General features: G+C 48.6%; 1 protein-coding gene across 1 annotated transcript in view; it reads left to right on the top strand.

Annotated features, from left to right (window-relative positions):
- Positions 1-28: 28 nt before the first annotated feature.
- Dpcd (deleted in primary ciliary dyskinesia homolog (mouse)) overlaps positions 29-19081 on the top strand; it is a 21326-nt gene continuing 2273 nt past the window's right edge. Inside the window, exons 1-4 of the mRNA XM_010626392.3 lie at positions 29-140; positions 4225-4305; positions 13361-13485; positions 13761-13894. Coding sequence (XP_010624694.1) covers positions 77-140; positions 4225-4305; positions 13361-13485; positions 13761-13894 — 404 coding nt within the window. The 5' untranslated portion in view covers positions 29-76. The remainder of the gene's footprint in view (positions 141-4224; positions 4306-13360; positions 13486-13760; positions 13895-19081) is intronic.

The following is a 19081-nucleotide window of genomic DNA, read 5'->3' as shown; positions in this document are numbered from 1 at the left end:
CCGGGTTAGCCGGAAGTGACCCTCGGTGGAGCAGTTGCCACGGCAACGGCCGATCGCGCGGCCGGACGTAGTAAAGATGGCGGTGACTGGCTGGCTGGAGAGTCTGCGGGCGGCCGAGAAGACGGCGTTGCTGCAGGACGGTAATGCGAGTTCCCTCGAATCTTGCCACGGGAAGGGGTTCAGGGTCCGAGTGGGCCGTCAGCCGGGCCAGCTCCTACGTTTGCAGATGAGTAAACCGAGGCCCAGAGAGATGACAGGACCGAACCCACTTTTCTAGACACTCCAGTTTTCCCAACACCATCTCGCTTCGCTTGGGCTTTTGTTACTAATACATTCTTTTCACGTTCATTTTCCCTTTTGCTTCTTACTGCTGTCCTGAGAGGATAATTTCCCACCCCGTCTTACGAGGAAACAAATCCAGAAGGTTTTAGGCCAGCCCCAGCTACCCCAGCCAGGGAGTGTTACAAGTGGATCTTGACCTGAACTCTGTGAGCCTCAATCTGGGGGTTCTGTGATGCCAACCTGGTGTCAGAGAGAAGTGGGAAACTGGGCTCTAGTTCCACTCTGCCATTAATTGCTACCACTGTTATCTCTGAGGTTTCAGCTGTATTCTTTGTAAAGTGAGCCTCTCAGTGTTCCTTGGATCATTAGGTGAAATAGAACAAGGACCAAGGGTTTTGCCTGGAACAACTGGCACAGGGCTATAAAGCCCAGGCTTTTCCCCACCCTAGAATTGGCCACTGTAAGGGTCCCCTCTACTTCAGAGTTCTTTTCTGAACCCAAAAGCCTGGGTGAATTGGGTCTGAATTTCTGAGGCTTTAAAGCTAACAGTTGGGGACTCACAGGTAGAGACCAATCAAGGAAGTCAGGGGTTTGTGAAAATTAAGATCAGCTGCTCATTTGCTTGTCTGTGCAAGATTAAGGGAAACTACCTGTGTACCAAGCTCTGCACTAGAGCATACAGAAAAAGACACGTTCTCCCCAGAGTTCACAGAATGGTCAGGAAAAAGACATATAAATAAATAATAGTGTGTGTCAGATAGAGGCTGGACTCTTACATAAAATGCTTCAAGAGCAAGAAGATGGAAATGATTGTCTCTGGAAATAGGTGTGGTCCTGGGGAATTAATAGGTGTTTAAAAATGTAGAGGGATTGTTATTTGAGGAAGAATGACTCATACACCTAAAGGCATGGAGGTATGAAATTTACAGCTGGTTACTTGAGGAATAACAAAACATTTAGTGTGTGAAAGCATCCACCAGTCAACAAGCCACCTACACAGGTACTGTACTAGGTGCTGGGATACAAGGGTGAATAAAAGGATCCCTTTTCTCAAGGAACAATGAGGAGAATTGGTGGCAAATCAGAAATTGCAGACATATTGGGGCATATTGTAATCTCTTGTGGTGTGTAGAAGATTCTGGGCATTATCTCAGGGTAGTAGTTTTGTTTTTATTTTTGTAATGGTGAAAAACACATACCACAAAATACACCGTGTTAACCTTTTTGGGGTGGGGGTGCTGGGGATCGAATTCTGGTCCTTGTGTTTGCGAGGCACGCTCCAGAACCACTGAGCTAAATCCCTGGCCCCCATGTTAACCATTTTTAAGTATGCAATTCAGTTGAATTAAGGACACTCACATTGCTTTACAGCTGTTAGCACAGTCCATCTCCAGAACCTTTCATCTTCCTCAGTTGAAACTCTTCAACCGTTAAACCTAACTCCCCATTCTTTTCCCCCAGCCCCTGGTGGTCACCATTCTGCTTGTCATGTCTATGAATTTGACTACTCTAAGAACCTTATATAAGAGCAAGAAGGTGAAAATCATACAAAACAGTATTTGTCCTTTTAAGATTGGCTTGTTTCACATAGAATAATGTCTTCAAGATCCCATCTTTCTAGCATGTGCCAGAAAATCCTTCCTTTTTAAAGATGAGTAATATTCCCACTGTGTGTATGTGTATGTATGAGTGCGTGTGTGTGTGTGTGTGTGTGTGTGTATGTATGTAATATTTTATTTACCTCTTGGCAGACACCTCAGTGGCTTCCACCTTCTGAATATTGTGACTGATGCTGTCAACACAAATACCTATTTAAATCCCTGGGCTGGGGATTTACCTCAGTGGTGCTGCCGCCTTGCAAGTGCAAGGACCTGAGTTCTATCCCTGGTACCAAAAAAAGTTTTAGAGCCAGGTGTGATGGTGCAAATCTGTAATCCCAGCACTTGGGAGGCTGAGGCAGGAGGATCATTGCAAGTTCAAGACCAGCCTGAGCTACATAGTGAGTTCCAGGTCAGTCTGAACTGCATAGTGAAACCCTGTCTCAAAAAAAAAAAAATCCCTGCTTTTACTGCTGTGGTCACAGGACACTGTTTAAACATGTATTTCATTAGCCAGGATTGTGTTAAATTCTTTTCACTTGTAGCATCAAAAATGATATTGTTGCCAGGGATTAAGCTCAGTGGCTCTGCCACCTGCCTTGCAAGCGCAAGGACCTGAGTTCAATCCCCGGTACCAAAAGTAAAAATGATATTGTTAGGGGGCTGGGAGTTTGGCTCAGTGGTTCCGCCACCTGTCTCACAGGTGCAAGTGCCCGAGTTCGATTCCCGGTACCAAAAAAACAAAATGATATTGTTAGGATTGTTTCCCAAAACAAATAAAATACAGTGTTGAATATATGGCTATTCTATGTCAAACCACCTGCAGAATTGCCCTCCCCAGGAATGTGGGGCCATACACAGGGGACTTGCTAAAACTGTCCAGTAAACTCTTGGAACAGTGTTCAACTTTACAAATATTTAAACCCATACACATTGGTTTAGTATAGTTATTGGAACCTGGAGTTTGGCCCCAAGAAAATTTAAGCCCCTGGCTGTCATTTCCTAGCTTTATGGTCTTGGTCAAGTTTCATGCCCTTTACATCTCAATTTTCCTCATCAGTGACATATAGGATTATTATGAGAAAATTCAGTAAAACATGTAAAGTGCCTGGGGTGACAGCAAATACTTCATTCTGTCTGAACTCAAGACTGGACTCCAGGGTCTGAGGATGTATAGCTCTGTGCTCTGCCTGCCTGGCAAATGAAAGGTCCTGAGTTTGATCCCCAGTGCCAGGACGGGGTGTGCCAAGAATAAATGATGTTCTGGCCAGACATCCTCAGCAATTTTTTTTTTTTTTTTTTTTTTTTTTTGAGATAGGGTCTCACTATGTGGTTCAGGCTGGCCTTGAACTCATATAGCCCAGGCTGACCTCAAACTCACAGCGATCCTTCTGCCTTAGCCTCCCAAGTGCTGGGGTTACAGGTATAAGCCATCATGCCTGGCTCATCCTCAGCTACTTGAAGGATGCCCATCGTGTACCCTGTTCCTGACAGGAAAACCCCTTCTAGCTCTTGGGAACCATCCAGATGGTTTAGTGTGGTGGGTCCTAGGAATCTGCACAGAGGCCCTTTAAATTTGGGGTGAATTTTCCTGAAATACAAGTTAGGAATGACTCGAGCACTGTCCCAGAGGAGTGATTTATACAGCACAAGCCACCATACGGCTGTAATTCTTGAAGCTTATGCAACTACTTAGCATTGGTGCCATTTTTTTAGTCTGTCTGAGTGGCCTATCTGTATCTACTTACCTGTCTGCAGAAAGGAGGAGGAAATTACGTACAGCCCTTAAATGCTTACAATCATACCTTGTAGGAAAAGGAGTTGGGCTAGGAAAAGTCCTTGGATTTGTCTGTTCCTCAGTGGGTGGTGACTCACTCTTTCACAATGGCCTGGAGATGTGTGGAAGGAGACAGAAGCACATGGCTGGGGGCCATGCTGGCTCTGGATGCCCTGCTTGGGACCCTGAGCACATAGCCTAGTTTTAGATACTGGGGAGAGAAAGTCATTTGATGTTGTTCCCATGGAGTGCTTCAGAAAAATCATGGCGGGTGATATGAATAAAGCAGCGAGACCCAAATGAGGAAGCTGGATTCTTCCAAGGCAGTGTGCGGTGGTAGTGAAGGGAGACTTCACAGTGGAAGTGTGGTGCTGTGATTGCAGAGGAAGCAGCTGCGCAGAGATGCCGGAGAGGCTTCAGAAGGGCGTGAGCTCAGGCGAGGCCCGCAGTCAGGGAAGGTCGGAGTTCAGTACGGGGCGGTGGTACCGTTTAGTTGTCAGGTGTCTCCTTCCGCAAGGGGCAGGATAAAGGAAAGCTCTGAAATGGGTGCCTTCTGCTTTCATGTAGGAAGAAGAAAGGTGCATTATTTGTTTCCAGATGGGAAGGAAATGGCTGAAGAATACGACGAGAAGACCGGTGATCTGCTTGGTAAGTGACAGGCCCCACCGGACCTTTAGGAACACTTGGGGCTGGCTGAGGCCGAGCAGGGTGTTTCTAGCTAAACCTTGAAGGGAGAGCCCAGCAGGAAATGTAGAAGCTGGGGAGGCTGAGCAGTGCCCGCAAAATGGTTCCGGGAAGATTCTGGACCGGAAGAAGGGCGGCGCCCTTTGGCCAGGAAGCCCATCGCCACCCTGAGTCCGACGGGAGGGTCACAGTTCTAAGCTGGGAGTGGGGATATACAGAAGCAGGCCTTGCAGAGAGGACGGTGGCAGCGGGAGGTCGGAGTGCAGAGCGGTGAGGCCCGGGCCTTTGCTTATTTCTGGCTTTATTTTCTGAAGCCACTCCAGGAGCCAGAAGGGGGTCGGGGTGAGCTTCTGATCTTACCTCCAAGGCCACACTGCTCGATGGCGTCCTCCCTATGATTCCAGCTGCTCAGTGGCTGGGACAGGAGGATCCCAAGTCTAACGCCAGCCCGGGCAACTTATTGAACTCTGTCTCAGTAAAATTAAAAAGGGCTGTGGATGCATGTAGCTCAGCAAGAGCCTTTCACAGCACACACAAGGTTCTGGGTTCAATCCCCAGTACTTCAAGAAACAAAACTTCTCATCTTATTAGTAGCAGTAGTATTTTTCATTAGTACATGCCTGAAGTATGTGGTGGATACAATCATTGTGGTTAAGTTGGGATGTTACAATTTTAATCCTTTTTTCCTTTCCCCTCCCCCATTTCTTAGTCCCCTTCACACTTGCCAAAGATCTGTCTTCCTATTTCTTTTCTAGCTTGTATTTTGCTCTTTGATTTATTTATACTTTCAGTTTCTCATGTAAGAGAAACTGTATGAATTTTTTGGGGGTGGTACCAGGAATTGAACTGAGGACCTTGCACTTGTGAGGCGCAGGTGCCACTGAGCTAAATCCCCAGCCCCCAACCATATGATTTTTAATCTTGTGTCTGATTTATTTCGCTTAACATTATGGATTCAAGGTGCATCTATTTTCTTACAAATGACTTAGGGTTTTATTCTTTCATTGTGTTTAAATGCCACATTTTCTATATCTGTTCATCACATGATGCACTCATGGCTCACCTCCACAACTTAGAATTTCTATTTTAAATTTTGAGACACCTGTACCCTGGTTTCCGTAGCGGCCACACTAGTTAGTTATTTATTTATTTATTTATTTATTGGTACTAGGGCTCTAACTCGGGACCTTGTGCTTGTGAGGCCGGCACCGTACCACGGGGCCAAGTCCCTGGCCTACACTCATTAATTCTTAACAACAGTGGAGGAGGGCTCCTTTTCCCCACAGCCCCACCAGCATTTGTTTTTGTTTGGTTTCTTGATGATGCTATTCTTTCTGGAGTAAAATAGAATCTCAGCATTATTTTAATCTGCATTTTTCTAATGGTCAGAGATGTTGAACATTTTTCCAGGTATTTAGTGGCTGTGTGTACTTCTGAGAAGTGTCTTTTCATTTCATTTGCCTATTTCTTGATTAAATCTTTTATCCTGGGGGGGGTCTTAATTGTTTTGAGTTCTTTGTATATTGTAGATATTAATCCTCTGTCCGAGGAGTAGCTGCAATTTTTTTCCCATTCTGTAGGTTGTCTCTTCACTCTGTTGATTGTTTCCTTCGCTGTACAGAAGCTTTTTAATTTGATATGATCCTATTTTTTATTCTTTTGTTGTTTATTTTTTAAATTAGTACATTTTTTCATATATAATGATCACATTCATCGTGGGGCATTTGTACCTGTACATAATATATCTTAATTCTTATATTTTTTAACCCATTCTCCTCCCCTTCCTTCAACCCTTATTCCCCACCCCATTTACAAAAGCTTTGCTTTCATTTTTTCCCTTCCATTCTCTTTTTTTTTACTTTTTCCTTTCCTTCTCCCTCCCCCACCCTTCTTTCCCCTCCCATTTGAACAAGTTCTTCCTACTTGTCAATATCTGTCTTCCATTTTGCTCCTTAATTTCCCTTTGGGTTTCACACGCAAGAGAAACAATGCGATATCTAAACTTGTGTGTCTGATTTATTTTACTTAAAAATTACGGTCTGGAGGTATATCAGTTTACCTAGAAATGACTCAAATTCACCCTTCTTCACCCTTTTATATAAAGACCACATTTTCTTTATCCATTCATCTGTGGGCATTTGCCCTATTTCCAAGATTTAGCTGTTATAAATTATGGTGCATGTATCGTGTGTATGCATACATGTGTATGCATGTATCGCTGTAGTATGATATATTTAACTTTGTCAGGAAGATACCTAGAAGGGGAAGAGCTGGGTCAAATGGAACCTCTAGTTTTAGTGTTTTGAGGAATCTCCACACTGATTTCCACAGTGGCTGTACCAGGCTACACTCCCACCAACAGTGGTACAGTAGCAGGAATACTACCAGCGTTCCTTTTATCCCACAGCCCCATCAGCATTTGTTATTGTCTGATTTCTTGATAGCAGCCATTCTTTCTGGAGTGAGATGGAATCTCAGGATTTTTTAAATTTGCATCTCATGAAAGACCAGTGATGATGAAAAATTTTCCGTATATTTATTTGCTGTTTCTACCTCATCTGAGAAGTGTCAATCATTTCAGATGTCCATTTTTGGATTGGATCTTTAAATTTTTTTTGGGGGGGGGTCTGATTTTTTTGAGTTCTTTATATATTCTAGATGTTAGTCCTCTGAGGAAAAGCTGGTAAAATTTTTTCCCATTCTGTGAGTTCTCTCTTCACACTTGTTTGTTTTTCTGTTCACATTTGTTGATTATTTATTTATTTATTTTGGCACCGGGGATCGAACTCCGGACCTTCTACTTGTGAGGCAGGCAGCAGAACCACTGAGCCAAATCCCCGGCTGTTGATTCTTGATGTTATTTCTTTTTTTCTTTCTTTCTTTTTTATGGTTTTTTGAGACAGGGTCTCACTATGTAGTTCAGACTGCTCTGGAACTCACTGCAGCCCAGGCTGGTCTCGAAATCGCAATGATCCTTCTGTCTCAGCCTCTCCCAAGTGCTGGGATTACAGGCGTGCACCACCACGCCCAGCTCTTGATGTTATTTCTTATACCGTTGTGGTTTTGTTCAGAAAGCCCTTGCTTATGCCTATGACTTCCAGAGTTTTTACCTCCCTTATCTTCCAGAAGGTTAGAGTTTCTGTTTTAATGTTTAGATCTTTGAACCATTTTTATTTTAGTTGAGTGCATGGTGGGAGACATGGGTCTAGATTCAGTCTCTGCATGTAGACAGCTTCCCTGATTTGTTTTGGCTCCTTTATCAAAGATCAGGTGGCTGAATGTGTCTGGGGTTGTTTCTGAGTCCTTTGCTCCATTGATCCACCTGTCTTTTCATGCCAATGTTTAAAAAAAAATTTTTTTTTTAGGTACCAGGAATCAAAATCAGGGCCTGGCGTTGCCGGGGAGGAACTGCACTGCTGAGCTACATCCCCAGCATGTACCAGTGATTTTAATCACTGTAGCTTTGTAATAGAACTTGAAATTTGGGATTGTGATGCTTCCTGCTTTGCCCTTGTTACCAGGGTTGCTTTTGATCTGGGTCTTCCCTGATTCTGTATGAGTTTTAGGGTTATTTTCTCTACTTCTGTGAGGAATGCTAATTGTATTTTGCTTGGGATTGTGTTAAATCCATACACAGTTTTGGAAGTGCGGCCATTTTGACAGTGTCGGTTCTGCCTATCCAGGAACAGGGGATGTCTTTCCATTTCCTAATGTCCTCATCAGTCTCCTTTTTCAGAAGAACAAACAGCCATCTTAATGAATCAGAGAGTAGAAATGGGAATTGTGCTGTGCTGTCCCTTCCCTCGGAACAGGCTTGTGGGCAGGGTTCCAGCTCAGACGTCTGGGAATTCCTTGGTCCATTCTCATCTCCCAGAGTAAGGGGCCTGGCTCCGTGACCTGTTCCTGAGGCTGTCAGCAGTAGGAGTTGGTCCCTTTATTAAGTTGCACCTGAAATGCTAAGACCAGTGATGGAATCATGGGCTGCATTATTTTCTTGTCGTTATTCTTGACTTTAATTTCTTCTTGGGCCTGATCGACATGTAGTATTGGTGAGGGAATTTCTTTTTTTCCTTTTTCTGACAGCTCATAAATGTCTCAAACCGACAACATGGGTTATACTGGTTTGCGTTCTCTTAGTCTCCAGTCTTAAAATGTGTGTCCTGCGCATGTTCAGTTGCAGAGGGGAGTGTCGATTCCTTCCTATTATGAGTGCCTGGGTTCCAGTCCCAGTTGGTTTAGTCTGGTGCTATTAAATATCTTGATGTGTTTAGCATATGACACTGATTCGGTGGAAACCAATGCGGTAGTAATACCCTCATGATTGCATTGTAATTCATAGCACTCCCAGGGGTGACAGCCTCAGAATGCCTAACGGGAACTCGTGAAGCAGAGGTCACGTGGGCTCACTGTGACCGGCACCGGGCCACCGCTCTATGCCCAGCCCCCAGGGTCACCTTCCTGTTCCGCTCAGGGCGAGGACAGCAGCTCTAGCTGCAGTGCTGTAGAAACAAACAAACAGATAAAACCTAGGCTTTGTTGTGCTTGATCATGAAATTAAAATTAAAAACAGGTCCAAGTCACTTGTAGCGCTCCGTGCCCCAGTACCCCACATTAGCCTGTCCATGGCAGGAGGGATGAGTTGTGGCCTCTGAACTCCATTTTCTTACGAGCAGAAGTGGAGGAGACACTGCTGCTCATGGGAGAGCCCCGCGTGGCTGGAGTTTAGGAGCAACACGGCATCAGGCCATGCACTTTGCCTGTCACCACCTTCGTTAAAGCCCTGTGACGTAGCACTGTTGTCCCCATTTTACAGCTGAAAGACCTTTTTCAGACTCTCATAGCTGGTTAATTTCTGAGCCAGGAAACTAAGCATTTTTCTGTCTGATTAAGCCTGTGCTTTGATGCACAATAACGTAGTATTGGGAGTTAAGAGTTATTAAATCCCACTTTTATACTAAATGTTTCTTTCCACAGAACAACCTGAGTGGGCGCTGACCGGCACCAGGAGCCCTGCAGCTGCTAGGGCCCTGGCACAGGGGCCCCATTTCCCACTCTTCCCCCCCAGCTGCCCTTGCAGAATACTTAGCATCGTCCATTGTTGTGAGATGGGGCTTCACTGTGTACCCAGGCTCTCAAGCTCCTGCGCTCAGGTGATTCTCCTGTGTCAGCCTCCTGAACCGCTGGGACTATAGGCATGCACCAGTGTGCCCAGCTATTCATTTTTAAGTATAAATAATCACAGGGGGCTGGGGATTTAGCTCAGTGCCGCTGCCTGCCTTGAAAGCACAGTCCCGAGTTCAATCCCCAGTACCAAAATCATCATCATCATCATCATCTCAGGGCCCAAGCTGGCTTTTACTTGTACATACTATGAAGTAAAACACAGGCATAGTTTTTGTGGCAGTAAATGGAAATAGTTTTGATTTTTCCAACAAACTACACATGTGGTAACTGGCCAGATTGGTTTTCTTTTGGACTCGCTCAGAGGAACTTCCGGAGGAGGAAGTGCGGTGGGTGTGTTTGGGAAGTGTCGTCTTCTCCCTGCCCTGTCGGGCTCTTCTCTCCCGCCCCACGGTGAAGGCTGTATGTACTCATGGAGCAGCAGAGCGAAGGGTCTCGACAATGATCGGAACTTCAAACCAGCCAGGGAGAACACAGCGTGTCGTGTTGGGGCAGAGGCTGCAGGGCAGGCCGTCCCCTGGACTACATCGGATTACCGCTTAATCTGCTTTGGTATTTGACCACCAGTCTCCCCACCCCAAGCTTCGTTCCGAGGGTATCGAGCACTTTCATCCCCAGGCACTTCAGCAGCTTTATAAATGACCCTCTCGATTCCCTTCACTCTCCTCGGGGATGGGCCGCGGCAGCTGTTTAATAGCCACATAGCACTGTTGCAGTGTTTTAGGGCGGAAAAGAATCCTGCATCCAGTTGAAGCTGCAGGGAGTATTTGGGAAAGGGGAATGTAATTATCCGTACTGGAAGTGGGCCAGACCTTGGAGCCTGGGGGAAAGAGGCCTTTAGGACCCGGCTTTCCAGCCACCTGAAAGATGAGGCCTCTTGCAGCGTGCTTCCTGCCCGCACACCTTCCAAGCGTCCTTCCCAGGGCTGGCCTTGGCCGGACGAGACAGCAGTCCTAGGGAGCTGCCTTGCCCACTGTGGGGTTTAGCACGTAATCAGATCAGAGCGACAGCAGGTGGAAACAGTCTTCTGTTGCCGCAGGAGCTGTCCTTGAGTTCAGAAACAAAGACCGGACGGAAGGAAAGGCCAAGGGAATGGGCTGCATGCGCGCGCATGCCCACTCGCGTGGGAGGACTAGGGCTTCGCCAGAATCGCTACTGGGCGGCACCAGAAAGGGAAACTGTCTTTTCTGTGTTACATCTAACAAATTACTCAATTCCCAGGGCACTTAAAAAAGATGAAACCACCAAGGGCACCACACTTCTGGGAACTGCGTGCCTTTTAAGGTCAGAAGTGAGGAAGCAGCAGGTTTGGGTGAAAAGCCAGCATCCCTCAGAAAGGAAGAGTGGACAGGAGGTCCTGGAGTGGTCACTGCCTCAAGACCACACCAGCATGTAGCTCTGGACAACCAGTTTACCGTGACCCATGGTTACAGGGCATCTCACTTCTCTGGGTTTTCCTTGTGATTAGTACTTTTTCAGATAACTGAAGCTTTGCCTTTTTTATTTTTACTTTTTTTTGAGACAGGTCTCACTGTGTAGTTCAGATTGTCCTGGAGCTCACTGTGTAGACCAGGCTGGCCTCGAACTTGCAGCGATCCTCCTGCCTCAGCCTCCCAGGTACTGGGATTAGTCCCATGGCATGTGCTACCATCCTGCCCAGCTAGCTTTGCCTTTTAAAGGCCAGTCAGTATAGGAAAAGAAAATGGGACTACTTAAATCTTTAAAAATATTATGTATGTATGTTTGTTGAACAATTATAGGCTGTAGTTTAGCCTTTCATTTATGATTCAAATTCTGGATTTGAGCTTAAAAAACTGAATTTTAACTGTGACCTTTGTAAATTGATCTCTTTGTTCCTTGGTTGTTTTTTTGTTTGTATTTGGGTTTTTTGTTTTTTTTTTTTTTTTTTTTTGTTTTTGAGACAGGGTCTCACTATGTAATTGAGACTGACCCGGAACTCACTATGTAGCCAGGCTGGTCTCAAACTCACAGCAATCCTCCTGCCTCAGCCTCCTGAGTGCTGCGATTACAGGCATGCACTACCACGCCCGGTTTCCTTGGTTGTTTTTAATACTCTGTCTCCTAGAAAGTAGTGACAAGAGTTGAAGGTGAGCAAGCAGGGAGGAAATGCTAGTTCTTATACTAAAAATATAAGCACTGGGGAAAAGATGCAGGCACTGTACTGGATGCTTTCTAAAGGGACTTCCACCCTTCACAGCTGGGAATTGTGCTTCATTACATAGTGACAGCCTGGCCACAACGCTTGTGCCTGCGCGCTGTTGTCCTGAGTGTGTGTGCAGTTCTGCCTTCCCCTGCGAGCTGTCCTCTGATAACTGTTGCCCATATCATATGCCTGGGAAAAGTTAATTTCCTGCCTATTGTTTTTCCTTTGTGGTACTGGGGTTGAATCCAGGGCCTCCATGCTATACAACATCCCCAGCCATTTTTTATTTTTTGAGACGGTATCTTACTAAGTCACTCAGTTCCCCAGGCTGGGCTCAAACCTGTTATCCTCCTGCCTCAGCCTCCTAGAGTATGCCACACCTGCTTTCCTGACTTGTTCTATACATAGTTTTTTTGTTTTATTTTGTTCTCTTTTTTCAGGGCTAGAGATCAAACTCAAGGCCTCACACATGCTAGGTACCACCACACCCAGCCTACACAGTGTTTCATCCCCGGTTCAAAGGAGGCTCCATGAGCGATCTTTCCAATAGTCTGTACAGGGTACATGGATCTTGTCACCATAAACTGCTGCATGAAGTGTGTGACACTTCTGAGTCTGTCAGAGGCCCTCAGAAGCCGGCTTCCAGTTAGTATTTCAGTGAATAGGTGGGCATGGGTCCTCCTGGTCACAGCCTACTCACTTAGCTATTCATGCGGGGAAAGTTACCTCTAAAGTGTATTTCCAAGTTTTACTGTTTTCTTTGGAAACTTGAAAATGTATTTCTAGAGAGAATTTTTGGCCCTAAATAATGAAATCACATTGCCAAATGCAGTGGCCCTTATAAAAGCACCTTGTAGCAGTAGGGCTGGTGTCGCACTGTATGCGTGGCTGATGCTGAGTTGGGCCGACATGGCCACCTCTCGCTCGCCCACGCGAGGGAAGAGCCACAGGTGGGAACCGTGGCAGCTGCGGGCACTGTGTGAATGGCTCAGAGGCTGCTGGCCAGGCTGGAGGGTGCGGCAGACGGCAGCCCAGGAGAGGGGCCGTGCCTGGGGGAAGGCCCTGCCTGGCACTGCATGACAGCACCTACCAGGCAGGACGGAGGGAGCTTCCCCAAAGTCCCAGTGGCCTTTCCAGGTACTATCCACGGGGCTGCTGTAGTTCTTGGGTTTATAATTTTCTTAACATATGGACCTTATTTTTTAAAAAATCTTAGGCAGACATCTTGATTTTAAAAAAGGAAAAATAGATTTTTTACATCATAAGTTTGCAAATATAAAATATTATTGTTTTATAAAACATCAGATCTTTTGTAAGTAATACATTTGAAATACATTGTGTGCCTAAGATTTTGTTTGTTTGTGTAATCGTTTTTGCAGTGCAGGGGATGGCACCTAGGGCCTTGCTCGTGCTAGGCACCCCAGCCTGAGATTGGTCTACATGTAGCTTCTGTGCTTTTTAAAAGCTGGATACAGCATTACCTGAAATCACCGCTCCTTCAGCCTTCTTGCCTGACGCCTCCCAGGAGCGTGTCCTGACTCCGCGGGGCTCCTCGCAGAGCTCCCCAGCCTCTCTGACCAGCACTGAGAGGGCCTCTGCCTTCGCCAACATTCTGGCGATGCAGCCGGAAGAGCAAAGGCACTTTCCTCCTGTCACCCGCCCTTCTCTCCCCAGTGCGGAAGTGGCGTGTGACCAGTGCCCTGGGAGCCCCGGGCCAGTGGCAGCTGGAAGTGGGAGAGCCGGTGTCCCCCGGAGCAGGCAGCCCGGGGATGGAGCTCATCAAGGAGAGCAGTGCCAGCGTACGTCACGGGCCTGGGTGGGACGCTGCCGCCGGGTAGGGGCCACGCCTGTGTGCCCCTCATCTACAGGGCGTCACCTGGACGCAGGCTCTCTGAGCGAATGCCTGAAGGGTCTCCCGGGGGAAAGGCCTAGGGTGTCAAAGCAGTTGAGGCCCTGAGGGGAGCTTGGAGAGCTAAGGGCTTCCGTGTGGATCCGGTAGAGCTCTGGGAGGGTGGAGACCTCCCTTCCCTTCCTCCCCCAAGAGCAGTTCTTGGGTCGGCTTTGCCTCCCACAGCCCATCTTCATGCGCAAGGACACAAAGATGACTTTCCAGTGGCGGATCCGGAACCTCCCCTACCCTAAGGATGTCTACGGTGTCTGTGTGGCCCCAAAGGAGCGATGCATCGTTGTCAGGACAACCAACAAAAAGTAAGTGGTGCAAGGGCACCTGTCTGCCTGTGTGAGCTGGGCTGGGCTGCTTCCTGGACGGAGTGCCTGGGAAGGCAGAGCGGCCTCTTCCTCCAGCCCCGAGAGGGAGCAGCAGAGGACGGAAGGCGACGGGGCCTCCTCTCTGGACGTGGCTCTGTCGGCGGGGACTCGAACGCATGTCTAGCACAGTACCTGGCACAGACTGGGACTCGGTGAATATTTGTTGAATGAGAGGATGAGGAGCATGTGGCCATGAACTTGCAATCTTGGGTCGTTCTGCGCTGAGTATTGTAACTGCGACCTCCTGGCTGACATCGCCGTCAGAGCTGGCAGGGAGCGTGGCCGGGAAGGCACCACTGTCTGAAGAGGCCGTTGTTAGACGCTGGAGTACCGGATCGGTCCCTCCCTGGGTTAAGGGCCCGTGGCAAATGCTGTGGCTTCTTGGACGTCTCTCACAAAGGGGCCCGCTGTGGCCTGCTGAGGGAAGGCCAGCTGTGGGGGTTGAGAAGACAGGTGGCCGCCCAGGTGATCCCATCTGGATTTCTGGAGTTCTGACTGGTCACAGACAGAGAGCCCTGGGATTCTAATGTGGGGCCAGCTCCCATGAGGTGGCTGTGCGCATCGCAGTGGGAAGTTTTGGTTTGCTTTGGTTTATATTGGTGATACCAAGGATTGAACCCAGAGCCTTCACACTGAGCTACATCCCCAGCCCTTTTAAAAGTTTTAAGTTTTGAGATAGAATCTTGCTTAGCCACTAAGTTGCCCAAGCTGGGCTTGAACTTGAATCCTCCTGCCTCAGCCTCCCAGAGTGCTGGCATTATAGGCGTGAACCGCTTATGCCCGGCCAGTGGGTGTTTTTAGTTACCAACCCACAAGCTATGAAGCTAACCAGGCTTCATAGGGTGCTGTGCCCAGCCCAGGGGCACCTGTACCCACCCACTGCTCCTGTCGCCTCCTGGTGGTGTCACACCAGGCTCCCTGCTCTCTCCTTTAGGCCCCCGAGGCCCACAGGGAAGTAGGGAAACTTTCAGGTTCTCCTAGTATAGTCCTCTCTCTTGTGACCCCATAACCCATCACTTTGGCAGGGTTAAGGGGACCTGGGAAGGGGTGGAGATGAATGAATTAATTTCAGGGTTATTGCTGTACATGCAACCAGCAGCCCTGCAGTGGGCCTTGTCTATAAATATAAAGTCATAATAATAAGGGTTTGCGTTTATAAAGCACATTGAAGCCCTCTGATAAAAGGCAGTTTATTCCTGTTATTGTTCTCATCATTAACAGGAGTCAGTGTCTAAAGTGGAATTTAGCAATTTCAGACAACAGATAAATTGCTTGTAGGAAAACAAACTCTGTGGTTCAGCAAGCATTCCCTGGCGTAAGAGGCCCTGGGTCCAAATTGGGAACAAAAATGCTTCTGACAGCATTTGAATCTGCAGCTTAGCACTTTGTGGAGCTGGCTGCTGCCTCCTTTATGTCCCCCAGAGGTCACTGTTGAATACAGATACCAGGCAGAAATGTGCTTAGAGTGAGTGCGAGGAGAGGCTGGCTCACCAAAACCTCAGCTGCCGCCGGCCCTCTGCGCCCACCTCCCGCACCCGTCTAGCCATAGGTGGCGCTGTTGGCCGAAGAGTATCATGGCCAGATGCCCATTCCAGTCCCAAAGGCAGGAGTTGGGGGCATTTTTTAAATGCTGGGGAGGCCTGGTGGGGCAGGACTGGTGCCCTAGGAAGCACCTAGAGAGACTCTAAAAAGGGGAAAGGAGTATTTCATTGCCCACTTTTCTTGTTGCGTAGTTCAGGGTGGCCTCGAACTCACAGCAGTCCTCCTGCCTCAGCCTCCCAAGTGCTGGGATTACAGGTGTGCACCACCACGCCTGGCTTTCAGTGCCCACATGCACATATGGCACCAGGGCCAGTGTCTCAGCCTGGCCCTACCCGCCCCCCCCAGACCTCTGTTTGGAGGCAGAGGGCAGAGGTCGCCACACCCTTAGACCATTCCTGACTCCCAAGTTTTCGCCCTTACTTGGAACAACGCGTTCTGTGCCTGCACCAACTCATTCAATGGCTAGTCCTGTGAGCAGGGTTCAATGTGTTTCCTGACCATCGTGCCATCCAGAGGTGGCAGGGTGGGAATTTCATGCTTGTTGACATATTAATGATTGTACGAATGCTGTGTAGTCATCACAGTGGACAGGCCAGCTGAGAGGAGAGCTGTGTCCTTCTCTTTGGTGCCCAGTGTCCCCACAGCATGGCATTTTTCTCTGACCCATCTTTCTTTGCCTGGAGTCTCCATGTCTGCCCCGTTCAGGTATTCTAGAATGGCTTTGTCCACAGGGCTGGCTGCTCAGCGTGAAGGAATTGATTCTTGGCCTCAGCTGGGGAGGGATGAACCACGGAAGGAGTCCTGGGTGGCACCGTGTGGTCCTAATAAACATGTGTAAGGAAGGTTCCTAGCCTCAGCCTAGAAGCTGGCAGCTGTAAGTGGGATGAGCCAGGGTGCTGGAGGGAGAAGACGTGGGCCTAAATCTGGCCCGGCCATGTAGAACTTCATTTGGCAAGGTTTCCTCAACCAGCACAGGAGCAGGCTACACCTGTCCTGCTGGCTGCGAGCCTTTGGGAAGCAGGGCCTCCACAGGCTTCCGGAAATCAGGATCTGAAGCTAGCTCGGCTGACTGGGCACCGCTGGTGCTTAGCACCATGGGAGGTGTTAGTAGGCATCACTAGAAAAGGATTTTGTGGTCAGACAAGCTCGGGACAGTCTGGGTCCCACAGGCTTCCCTCGGCCGGCTCTGACAGCGGGAATGTGTACACTGTGACTTGTATTGAGGGCACCAGGAAGGGAGCCCGGTTTGCCCAGAGCCTTTGAGGCTGAGGATTTGGCTGCTACTGTTCTTGGACTCCACTGCCAGCATGCAGAGCAGGGGTGTGGGGGCGGGGCGGCTGTCCACACAGGTCAGCAGCTTTCTTGCTAAGGACCCTGTGGATGCAGGGGGAAGCAGGTGAGAAAGGATGGGGAGGGGACAGGAGAGAGAGGTGGAGGCAGGAGGCCATTTCTGAAGTAGCCACAACAAAGGCGCTATCCTTTGGCACAGGAATAAGAGGTTCACGGTTGACCTGTTCTGGACCCTTGGACAGTGGCTCACGGTTTACATAGTGTGGCTTCTTGGCTTGAGGGAGGAATTTAGAGGAAGAAACTGAGGCCCAGAAATTAATTGGCCTGCGGGCCTTTTGCAGACTGGGGACACTGAGCAAGGTGGCCCTGATGGGCTGGAGAGTGCCTGGGAAGACCAAGGTGGGACACCCCCACCTTCCCAGAGTCCCTGTGTGCCCTGGGGAGATGTGGGGGTTTAGAACAGGTGGGCAGAATGTGGAGCTGCAGAGGTTGAGATGTGGGGAATTCACCGATGGTAAAGGCTTTTTACATGTAATCATTTTGTTACTGGGGCAGCGAACCTAACCTTCTGTGCCTCAGTTTCCTCTTTGTAAAAGAGGATAATAAAAGTAACCCACCTGAGAGGGTTATTTGGAGGATTAACTGTGTTTGGAGCAGTGCTTTGCACAAAAAAACATTAAATTAAGAAACATCATCCCTGGGCTGGGATATAGCTTGGTGGTGGAGCATGTGTTTAACATTGCGAGGCCCTGGGTTCTATCCCCAGCACTAAGAGGGAAAAAAAAGAAAAAAAGGGAGGGGAAATAAGAAATGTCATCTTTCTTTGTTTGGCTGAGTCGAGAATAGTGAAGAAGTCAGCGTGTGGGCAGCTGGGAAGCTGCTGTAAGGTTAGCTTTTAGCAGAAACAAAGCAAGGCCTATGCAGGCAGCCATCAGTCTTGTTTCTTTTTCACCCTTAGAGCAGCAGCTCATAGCTCAAGGCCTAGGACACAGTAGGTGCCCAGTAAATACTAGCTGCTTACCCAGAGCTGCCTGAGGCTGAGGTTCTCACTTTCCCAGAATCAGGGTCTTGTCCAGGTGCTAATGAGAAAGTCAAGTGCGGACCAGCTGTGGCAAACCCGACTGCAGATACAGAGATGAGAAGGTGCCAGGCTGCCCCAGGAGGGAAAGCAGCCACCTCTTACCCCCTTAGAGCTCAGCTGTCAGCGGTCTTCAGTCTTCAAGTTGTTTAACCTCACTCAGTAAGCCACATCCATCGCAGCAGTGTCAGACCCACAGCAGAGCTGAGCCTGTGGGCCTGCACTGCCCCATCCCCAGCCTGGCCCTAGGAGCAGGACAAGGTTGGGGCTGAGCTCGCACCTCAGCTTCCCTCCAATCCTGATACTGCCATTGAGACCAAGCCCTGAGTTCCCTACCCTTCCGCCTCGCCCAGGCTGGGCGGAGTGGGGTGGGGTAGGGTGGGTGCTACTTCTCTGGTTCTGCTTTTTGTGTATATTTGCTGGGAAGATGTTAACACTTCCTAACAAGCCTTTGTGTTCACCTAATCTCTGCTGTTTAACCTTTGACTCCCCTCTATTATCAGTGTCTGCCACCTTTGCTGGCCAGACCAAGGGCCCCAGGAAGAACCCTCAGCCTCGCTGGCTAGGAAGAGGATGTGGCAGGCATTCCACCCATTTGCAGGCAGATGGATCGCCTTTCCCCGGGGCAGAGCTTTGGAAAAGAAAGCAACTTGTGGAGCCATTAGGACCCCCCCAGCCCCCACTTCTTTTGAACTGTCAGCTTCTAAGTAAACATTCTTTTCCTGCCATGGGTCCCAACACCTTGTGGAGAATGGGGAAGCTGGGAGGAGAGGGGCCCCAGAACCTCTGCTGAACCGAGGGATTTGGGCAGGGAGGACAGGGGCAAAAGTGCTGCATTGATGTCAACTTTCTGAGTCCTCGGGGCATTGTGGCCTTTGAAGTGGACTCAAGGTAGCTGTCACCACAAGGACCGGGCCCAGTGAAGTATTAAAAGCATTAAAAGTATTAAAAGCCCACCTCTCCAGGCTCCTCACTTGAGTCTGTTTGTACCTGCCTAAAGCATTTCCTCCTGCAGCCCACACCACCTCTGCTGTCTTGCCTAGGACGGGTCTGGAGCCCGGCCAGGCCCTAGGCCACATGTCCACCAAGGAAAATGCCCAACGGGCCTCCTCATAGGGATGAGGGCTGGGGATTTAGCTCTGTGGTGCTGCCCCGCCGCCTGCCTCACAAGTGCACGGTCCTGAGTTCGATCCCCAGTACCAAAAAAAAAAAAAAAA

This window comes from Fukomys damarensis, unplaced genomic scaffold (assembly GCF_012274545.1).
Source record: "Fukomys damarensis isolate Sample0158 unplaced genomic scaffold, DMR_v1.0_HiC HiC_scaffold_8, whole genome shotgun sequence".
Classification (NCBI taxonomy): Eukaryota; Metazoa; Chordata; class Mammalia; order Rodentia; family Bathyergidae; genus Fukomys; species Fukomys damarensis.
The sequence above is the reverse complement of the archived record's forward strand: the minus strand, read 5'-3'. Positions and strand labels throughout refer to the sequence as shown.